The sequence below is a fragment of the Lactuca virosa genome, chromosome 5, assembly GCF_052849685.1.
Source record: "Lactuca virosa cultivar CGN04683 chromosome 5, Lactuca_virosa_CGN04683_v6, whole genome shotgun sequence".
Classification (NCBI taxonomy): Eukaryota; Viridiplantae; Streptophyta; class Magnoliopsida; order Asterales; family Asteraceae; genus Lactuca; species Lactuca virosa.
The window spans coordinates 336,893,170-336,904,309 of record NC_136430.1 but is presented as its reverse complement, the minus strand read 5'-3'; the positions used below and the strand labels follow the sequence as shown (position 1 = coordinate 336,904,309).

The window sequence follows — 11,140 nt, the reverse complement described above, 5'->3', positions numbered from 1 at the left end:
TGTAACATGTATTTGAATTGGTTTTGTTTCACAAGAATACTAGAAAAAGAGTCAAACCATGTATTTGAATTGTTCTTATTTACTTATATCCTTATGATTAATGTTATATTTATTATTTTTAAAATTTTTTTTTAATAATTAGTGGTCCCCGATTAATCACCGCCTAGCTGATTAATCCCTTGACCCCAGTCCATCGATTAACCTACGTCGAGCGATTTCTACAACCTTGAAATTTACCATAAAATGACATGTAGCATAATGCATAAAAGGATAAGAGGATGACAAGTGACAAAATTATTTTCATTTATTAGGAAGTATCACTATTTCCTACAGAATTCACATATACATAATGCCACCAACTTTATATATATATATATATATATATATATATATATATATATATATATATATATATATATATATATATATATATATATATTCTTTAATGACTTGCTCCCTCTATATGCGTTTGTTTTATATACTAATTTCTTTCCATGCATATAGTGATTAGTTAAAACATGACATTTGTTAGTGAGTATCTGTACATCTACTCTAATAAATGAAAGTTTTGTTGTCACATGTCACACTCTTATTCAATTTGTCAAATATCATTTTGTTGTTATTTTGAATTAATTTTTTTTCAACATGTCATTTTATGAGTTTTTCTATTTTATTAAATTTCATATAATATTTTAATATAATAATTACAATAAATGTAGTAATAAATGGATATCAATTTCATTAATGAAGTTATCTTTTAATTTCAAAATTCTCAAATTAAAGCTCGTTAGTTTCTTTTGTTTATTTATTTAAATTATTTGTTTAAATTTAAAAGATAAAAAAAATTTCAATCATAATAATTCGTTATTTTTCTTATTTTCTTATAAATTTAAAGTTCTCAAATATTTTAATTTTTATATTTAATCTTTTTTTTTAATAAATTAACTCATATACTACATGAGTCTCACAAGTAGTATAAAAAGAGGGGATATTTCCACTTATGTTTTTGGTCCATCCATTTATATACTAAAAAAGGTGAAGGACATTAGTTGATTAAGTTTTAATTTCTTATATTCTATGTGTATATATATATCATCCATATGGTATTACAAGAAATAAATATATAATCTTGATATAAGAAGAAACGATCATGGCATCCATAAATGGAAAATGAAAAAGAAGACAAATAGTTTAAACGAATAGAACCTTATAAAACCACCCACCATTAATCCATACCACTCAACATGCAGAATCAAAGGATCGATCTGGAAAGTTTTATCTTGTTGGGTGATCAGAATTATATATTGTCTTCCATTCAAAAAGAATATATCTCAAAGAACAATATATTCTTCGATCAATATTCCTCAAGTTTATTTGAATAAGCCAAAAGATTTGATGTTTGGATATATTACAAGTAAAGTGTTTCTAGGGAAGATGCAACGAAGTTTCATAAAGTTCATAAAAATGAACCCTTTTCGTATCATCATCAATGGTGTTGGTGGTATGAGGTGGACTTTCCATAAGCGTTCATAGCGCATTGATCGGTGATTTACTAAAAGTATGAGCTTTCTTATACCATTCATAGCAGTAAGCTAGCGTTGCACTGTCTTTCACCTGTGCCAAGATCAGTTTTTTGCAATTACCTCCACATCATTACATTATATTTTTAATTTAACAAATTTTTTTTGTGATTATTTATAATTAATAATTATTCAATAATATATTAATTAGATAAAAAGATAATTCGTTTTTAATGAATAATGGAACCATGGCTCATTTGCAAGTCTTTCATTTAAGTATTGAAAGACTAGTGATTAAGTGGCCTTTCAAAACTCATTTGCGTGGAATTAGAAAGAGCAATCTGGAAGGTCTTATAGTCTTTTTCTTTTTGTATCATAAATATTGTACAAAAAGATTAAAACACTGCTAAGTGCTAATCAACACGCTTAAGTCATTAAAGTCCATATTTTACCACTCAAATCCAAAACATGCATTGAATCTACCATTCCCTCTTTTAGATTTGAACTTTCAATGATCAAGCCTACCTATAACTTTTCCATACGTTTCCCATTTTGCCCTTCTCTGAGAAACTATTAATTAGTTACCAGTTACCACTCCTGTTATGTTATCGGAGTGTATGTTGAGGGCACTTTGGTAATTTCAGTGGGGCTGGCTGCTTATTGTTGGTTGTGATGTGTGATTATTGACTAAGGTAAACAGTATCATCCTTAAATAAGTTTATATATTGGAAAGTAAGTCCCATGGGCTTCATACTGCTTCATAATTTCTTTGCTTAGATTGTGACTTGAACATGACAGCTCTTTGTCCTTTTGTCATGTTTGTTCTTTTATCAAAGAAAAGAAAAGCAAATGCATAAGAGAGAAAGAAAAATAAAAAAGAAGAATTAGGTTATGATTGCAAAAGTTCACCAATTAATTAATCTTTTTGAATAGTTTTGTGTTGTTTGTTTCTTGACTTGAGTAAAATGAAGAAAAGTTGAATGGAATCTAAAGAAATCAATCACTTGTATTTCTTGAATGGAGATCAAGTTGCATCCCCATTTGTTAAATGTCCTTTTGTCACTTTCTTCACATGAAAGTGTGTAGCCAACCAAATTTCCTTTTTCATCTGTTCATAAATTTCTTTTAATATACTATAATTAAAACTCTTTTAACAACCAGTATTAATGTTATTCTGTTGTAACAGAAAAATCGATAAACATTCTTGTAAAATCTTCAAGAAGAAGATTGTATAAAGATTTTGTGTTTGATTCTTGCTAAATCATAATAGGGGATGGCATCAAGCCAGATAAGACATGGGACAAGCCTTTAATCGATCGGTAGTGAAGTGATGTTACACTTTTATGATTTATTTTTAAAAAAATATTAGGAAAAAAACAATATAGTGTTATTTATGAGTTGCTTGACGGTTGATGATTGATTCAGGTCTAGTTGAGTCAGATTTAGCTTCTTATAAAACCCATTAAGATGCATATCAGAGAGTATATGACCGAATCATAGACTTCTAATAAGTTAGACCTAGTAAAAAATATATCAAACAACCTCTTATATAGTTATATCAGTCGAATGTCTGCACGTTGTGTAGGAATACAACTCCCTTGTTAAAAATATTGACAAATCTATGTTCTTAAAAATAACTAAGTTACCTTTATTGTGTGATAAAAGAAACGTTTATCAGATGGTTTGGAATTTAAGATGTATAATATAATACTTATATCGAATAAAAATTCCTTTTATCCGTAGGTTGCATGCAAATAGAAGTTTTGTATAATTTTTTATTTAATATTATTTTTTAAGTATTATTAAAGTTAATTAATTTGAATGCTACCCATTTGATTAGTTTACAATTTCTTCAATCATATTTGTTTTTAAATACCAACTACCTTTTTCAAGATAACATAATTTATACTTTTAGCAACAACATTTTTACATCAAAACAAAAGTATATTTCAATTTCATACGCTTGAATTAAACAATATAATTTGGGTTTTGAACACCCTGTGACCCACTTCATCTTTCACGAATAAACTTTTAATTAAACCATCCCAACTATGTTTATTTGACGCGTTACCAGTCGAAACACCATCTTTTGAACCAATCCATACTGAGATAGTAAAACCACATGATGTGACAAATAAAAAGTTTTAATACAAAAAACCAATTTCATTTCCAATTGAGACAAACCAAAACTCTAACACCCAATTCAAAATTTTTATTAGGATATCTTCCAAATGTAGATCTTTGTATTTTAATTCAAATATTATATATTTCTATAAAAATTCATAAGTTAGAAAATGTACTATTTATCTTAAATCTTTGGTTTTGTTACGTCTATTTTTGTCTTTATACTTCATAAATTGGAATTTTCGGGAGACTTATAACTTTTCTATCAAGAAACAAAAAAAAATATGAAATTTAAATGTGTCCGCATGAATAATGATACAAAAAGTAAATCTTCCCTAATAAATAAAAATAATTTTGTCACTTGTTATTCTCTTATGTATTATGCCACATGTCATTTTGTGGTAAATTTAGATTAAATTATATTTATTTGTCATTTTGTGGTTTTTTTCAATTTTATTAAATTTCATATAATATTTAGATGTAATAAATGTAATAATAAATGTATATCCAATTCATTAATACAACTTTCCTTATAATTTTTAAATTTCTAAATTGAATCAAATTATTTTAATTGTTTATTTATATAAATTATTAGTTTAAATTTAAAAGATAAATAAGAACTCAATTTTAATAATTAATATTTTACTTTTTCTTCTTATAAATTTGATTTTCTAAATTTCTAGATCTTCATTTTTGTTTATTTTTCTAAATAAACTCATGTAATACATACATGAGTCTTACAACTAGTATATATAATATAACTAGCTGTAAGACTCATGTATTACATGGGTTCATTTAAAAAAAATTAAATATGAAATTTTTAATATTTAAGAAATTTGAATTTATAAGAAAAAATAGAAAAATATTGAAATGTCCACATTAATACATTAAACATAGGAAACTAATAAGATTTTAATTTAAAAAATTTGAAATTAGAAGAAATATCAATTAATGATATTGATATGCATTTATTATTATATTTATTACAATTAATACATTTAAATATTATATAGAATTTAATAAAATAGAAAAAACCACAAAATGTCATATAGAAAAAAAAAATTAATTGAAAATAACCACAAAATGACATGTGACCAAATAAATGAGAGTGTGACATGTGACAAAAAAGATTTTCATTTATCAGAGTAGATTGTATGACCTTCTTCATGCTTTGTAGCTAGTAGTCTTCAACTCTTCATGATTTGATCTTACCCATCAATTATCAAATAATTTTTTTTCAATAAAATCTAAAATAATTTTATGTAAAATATACATAAATATAAACATACCAAATTTCATAATATGATGATTTAAGTTCAATCGATAGAGAAAAAAAGACTTACTTCTAATTCTCTTATAGCTTCCCTTTCTATCCAAAGTATCATCGCAAGAAAGAACTATATACATATATATATATATATATATATATATATATATATATATATACTCAAATTTTTTTCAATGAATAATTTTATATTAGAGAAATAACTTAGTGATCATCATATGAGTGAGAAGGCAAACGAGCAACAAACTGCGTCGTTAAGTCTTTTTGTATCGTAAAACTAATTCTTTTGAAGACTACATCCATAGATCTAGGAACTATAAGTCTATAACATTGTTATGCATGATCCGTTGTACTCTATTAAGAAGCTCCACCGCATCCGTCACAAGGAAACCAAACGTATCATACGTAAATGGTATGAACACTTGTTGATTTTCCATGCACGATTTCTCATGTTTTGTGACCTTACATCTAGCAGCTTTTAAAGCAACATGTCCCGCCTTGAAACCCCCAACCCTCAAGCCCACAAGAGGGGATACCCCTATAAGGTCCACACATGCATGTTTCCCTCCAACCTATCAAAAAACCAAAACGTCAACCGGTCTAAGGGTTAACCTTCCTTCTGTCGGGTCAGTCAAGAAATTCACAGGTGCGTCTTTCTTGGTGGAAGCCCCGACACACTAAAATATCCAAACCAAACATCCCTAACCATATCGTAACTGTATTTGAACCCTAAGAGTTATTTACAAAGAACTGCATGCTCTCCAAACGAGTCGAAACATGCCTTGCGGCACACCAAACATATCTTGTCACCTGGAAAAATTGGGATCATGAGTCGATATTTAAGGATAGTACGATACTCCACAGGAGACATATGTTGGCCAAGCCCATCTATAGGGATAACTAGAAGAAAATCTTGAGCATGTGGTGCTCGTAAACAATGGAAAACTGCTTTCTGCTGCACCGTCATGTCAAAATCCACTTCTATATCTTGGACAGTTTTACTAAAAAGGACACTAGCCAGTGTATTATGTGATTTAGGGGGGGGGGGAGGGGGTGTCCTTAGTAGTAAAACTGCTAAAGTCAATGTCCGACAACTTGTTACGAAGAGAAGCCAATGCACAAGCATAATTAAACTCCATACCACATATGTCTGAAAGATGTAGTATGATCAAGAGTCATATTAAAATGATATTGCTAAATAACATATGATCCTAAGGGCCACACTAAATATAACTTGATACAAAAATGATTATTTATTAGAAATTGATTTTAATAAATATTCATAAACTCTTATATTAAATTGGAAAAATATTTATTTCAAGGAAATAATTATTTTACAAAACAAGTAACACATTATTTCATAATGTATGAATTAATAAGTCATGTACAACATTTTGGACTAGGTAAGCTTTTTTGTCTTTTAGGAAAAGACAAAGTTTATATTTTATAAACTTTAAATTTATAAAATATAAACCAAAACTTCTCTTTTCCATAAGCATGGTCGACGATGCACGGGGAAAAGAAGAAGTATGGCTTTCTTATTTCTTTATTCAAAAGTATTCGAAGTATGGTGCATGCTAGGGGACAAGATGGTCTAAAGTGCTTAATGGTTAATGACTCTTGGACCATCATTCTATTATAAATCAGAGGAGAGTGCTTTCATTTTTCTCACTTCTTCTTGCCTTGGCCGAGAGCTCTTCTCCCATCTCCATATTCTCTCTAAAGTCTTGCGCTTTGAAGATATAAGTTGCTTCCATCCTCTCTTTAAGTCATAATCTTGTTTTGACTCAAAGCTTAAGAGTTGTAACTAGCATTACATCAAGTTGGCACATTGTTGGTGTCTTAAGGGTTCATCCTCGCTCTATCAACTTCCAAGCCTCCCCTAGAGGACTCGAAGTGCTTCAAAGGTTGTTACCACTTCTTCCTTTTATGGTTGTGTTATAATTCTTTCTATTACTTGCAAGTTGATCCTTGGTGGGTGATAAAATGTTTATGTTATTTATAAAACTCAAGTCTTCCATTTGCTATTATTTGTAGTTTTTGCAAGTTTTAAATAAAACCCAACAATTGGTATCAGAGCCACCTTGCAAGTTTGGTTAGATTTTTGATTTATGGAAATCTTAGTTTTTGGAGAATATGGATAACTTGTTTTTGTATAAAAAGAAGTTCATACATATTTTCTTTGACAACTTTATAATTGTTATTTTATGTGACAAGACTTACATGCATTTTTTGTCACTTAAAGTTGTCTTAGAAAAACAAAGTTTGTTTTATGTTTATATGTATTTTAGAGTGTATAAACAAGCCTTGGACCATTTGTGTTGTTTTTTGTGTGATTTGGTCGAAAATGGTTTGTAATATTCTTTATTCATAAAGTATGTATTAAAAGTAGCTAGTTTTTACTCTTGTTATTTTTATGTAATAGATTAGTTTTAGACTAGATTTATTTTATGAAAAATATAACAAGATGAAGATGGAGACCATTTCTTGAAGAACCATGGAGACCCACGGTTTTATAAAGAGTTTATAAAAGTTCATAACTTTTATAAAGTTTTATAAAATTGCAAACAAAGTTGGTTGTCATTGCAAGTGGGAGCTTGAAGATCACATTAAGAACAAGTTGTAATATTTGGTCCCTTTGTCCCTTAGGAAGGAATTAACACTTTTGTGTTGGCTCACAAAAGCGTTATATATAGTTTAAGGTTTGTTTATGTCAAATGTATGATTGTGTTGTTTATTTTTCAAGTAAATATTTTGTTTGGTTAATAATTTAGTTTTTCACAAACCCAAACTATTTTTTGGACAAAATAAACATCACATGGAGTTTGGATTTCAAAATATAAAATATGGACATTGGATGTAACATATTCTAGCAATAAAATAAAAACCGGTTTTATAAAATTGTTAGTTACGACAACTTTTAAAATATTGTATTATAAGTGTTAAAAATCATGTTTTTATGACTTATTCAAACTCCAAAGTATTATTTAATAAAAGGAAGTTTTATTAAACAATATTAAAAGGTTCTACATGGCTCAAACACAAACTTAATACTAGGTATTAATTTTAAAATCGAACCACCCAAAATATAAAAACCGGGTTTTTTTATAAAAACCTTAAAAGTGATTTTTTTTTTTAAATTGATACCATGACATATTCGATACATGCAATTGTCATGATATCACATATTTTAAATAGAATAATAAAACATTCAAATCCCTTTTTAAAAATGCAAGTCTATGCCATCCAATTTTAGAAAAAATTGCACATCACTTGTATAATACTAGTGGGATAAAGGATACCTAACCACTAGTATCATCTTTTGATGCCCAAAGTATTTTTGCGATTTCTATAACCAAGTTATAGGCCAATTATACATGTTTCTCTAATTGGATGACTTGATTGGAAACCTCTTGTGATAAAGGTCACCTAAGCAAGAGTGTTCCAAGGCATAGATGAGACCAAACATGTCGAATTAACAAATGGATTGTTAAGGGTCTCATACATCTATGAATTACAAATGGGGTAATTAATACAAGTTATTTACCTTGTTAAAATTGAGTAAATGAGATAAAGGATACCTAACCATTTATTTGATTTGTGACTTGGATCGTAGACTTTAAATAAATAATGTTTTTGCAAACAAAAGGGTATTATTTTAAAAGAATTAAATACTAAATGAAAACTTTGTTAAAATTTTGTAGATGACTCCACCAACTACTGTAACTCACCACCACCTAATGAACATTCGATCAATTCTTGAAAAAGAAAAACTCAACCACTCCAACTTTTTGGATTGGCACAGAAATTTAAGAATCGTTTTGAAACAAGAAAAGAAATACTATGTCCTTGAAGACCAAACCCCTGATGAACCACCTGCTGTCCCAAAGGCTGCACATGATGCATGGCTAAAGCATATAGATGATTTACTAGATGTTTCATGTCTTATGCTTGCCTCTATGGCTCCTGATCTTCAGCGGGATCTGGAAAACTACACTGCCTTTGACATGATTGAACATCTCAAGGTGATGTTTGGTAAACAAGCTAGAACTAAAAGGTTCGACACTATGAGAGCACTTCATGCCATGAAGATGGAGGAGAGTGGGAATGTGAGCACACATGTTCTCAAGATGAAAAACTACATGGATCAATTAGAGAGATTAGGATGTCCATATCCGGAGGACTTGGCTACAGATATCATTCTGAACTCTTTGCCAAAGTCTTACAATGCTTTCATCATGAACTATAACATGAATGGGTGGGAGAAACCTAGCTTTGAGTTACACGGGATGCTAAAAATTGTATAGAAGAATATCCCAAGTAAAACCCCCTAAGTGATCATGATTAGGGAAGGAAATGTCAAGAAGAATAAAGGCAAGAACTTCAAGGGAAAGCCACAAGCTGGCAATGGCAAGTGGAAGAAAGCTCCCCAAAACCCACCACCCAAGAAGAAGGAAAAGGTTTCCAAAGATGACACATGCTTTGAGTGTAGAGTTGTCGGGCATTGGAAAAGGAACTGTCCTAAGTACCTTGCTGAGTTGAAGAACAAAAAGGTCGGGGAAGGCCCTTCGGGTATATCCATTTTCATGATTGAAATGAGATTATTTACTTTTTCATCTAACACTTGGGTATTAGATACTGGTTGTGGAACTCATATTTGTAATTCGTTGCAGGGGTTCAGAAAGAGTAAGAAACTGAAAATAGATGATATGGTATTACATGTGGGCAATGGAGCACAGGTTGCAGTCCAAGAAATAGGACATTTTGATTTATGTTTACCATATGTTCTGTATTTGACATTAGACAGTGTGTGTTTAATTACTAGAAATATCATTTCAGTTTCACGTTTGAGAAAATCCGGTTATGATTTCAAATTTGTTGATGATAACATTCACTCCTTCTTGAAAGGAATATTCTATTTTGAGGCTAGACCAATAAATGGAACTTATGAACTAAACCTATATAACACCTCAAACAATAAGTCCCTGTATCATGTTAACACCAAAAGGCTCAAACCAGATTTGAACCAAACATATCTATGGCATTTTTGCCTTGGACATATAAACAAGAAACGCATATCTCAACTCCAAAAGAGTGGACTTTTGGGGGCAAATGGCACCGAGTCATTTGACATATGTGAATCTTGTTTATGTGGCAAGATGACAAAATCCCCTTTCTTTGGAACAAGTGAAAGGGAAAGTGTTTTATTAGGCATCATACACACCGATGTATGTGGACCTTTCAAAACAATGTCTAGATATGGTGAGAGATATTATATCACCTTCACTGATGACTTCAGTCGTTTTGGTTATGTGTATTTGATGAAACATAAACATGAAGCATTCGAAAAGTTTAAATTGTTTCAAAGTGAAGTTGAAAATCAACTGGACAAAACAATCAAAATCCTTCGTTCGGATAGAGGAGGCGAGTACTTGAGCCAAGAGTTCCAAGACCATCTAAGGAGTCATGGGATTATCTCACAACTCACTCCACCTAGAACACCATAGCTTAATGGTGTTTCTGAGAGAAGAAATCGGACCTTACTTGATATGGTTCGATCTATGATGAGTCGAAGTACCCTTCCTTTATCATTTTGGAGTTATGCTTTACTCACCGCAGCCCGTATCTTGAATATGGCACCAACTAAGAAAGTAGAGAAAACACCTTATGAGATGTGGCATGGAAAATCTCCATCCTTATCTTATATGAAAGTTTGGGGATGTGAAGCTTATGTTAGACAAGATACTTCCAGCAAAATTGAGCCTATATCTACCAAATGTATCTTTGTAGGATATCTTAAAGATTGTTTAGGATATTATTTCTACATCCCTAGTGAGAATAAGATCTTTATTTCACGAAAAGATGAATTCTTAGAAAGCAAGTTTATAATGGGTGAGGCTAGTGGGAGGCGTGTGGAACTTGAAGAAGATCAAGAACCTCAGCCCGATGCATCTTTAGTTGCCACTAGTACTGAACAATAGGTTGTTGAAGATGAAGAGATCATTGTCCTTCAACCTACTAAAACACAAGGCGTTCACAGATCTGGTAGAATTCGTCATGAACCTGAGACATATGGATTTCTCATTGACGAGTGCTTCATAATGACAAATGCTGATGAGCCAGTCAGCTACTAGTATGCATTGACAGATCCCGAATCTACCAAATGGCTTGAAGCCATGAACGCTGAGATGCAATCCATGAGAGACAATCA

At 30.4% G+C, this 11,140-nt stretch overlaps 1 protein-coding gene across 1 annotated transcript; it reads left to right on the top strand.

Annotated features, from left to right (window-relative positions):
* Positions 1–8,633: 8,633 nt before the first annotated feature.
* On the top strand, positions 8,634–9,236 carry LOC145113283 (uncharacterized). Its single transcript, XM_079049395.1, has one exon. The coding sequence runs from the start codon at positions 8,634–8,636 to the stop codon at positions 9,234–9,236; it is 603 nt and encodes a 200-aa protein (XP_078905521.1).
* Positions 9,237–11,140: the final 1,904 nt, after the last annotated feature.

Coding starts and splice junctions, on each gene's coding strand:
- LOC145113283 (XM_079049395.1), top strand. CDS start 8,634: ATGACTCCACCAACTACTGTAACTCACCACCACCTAATGAACATTCGA.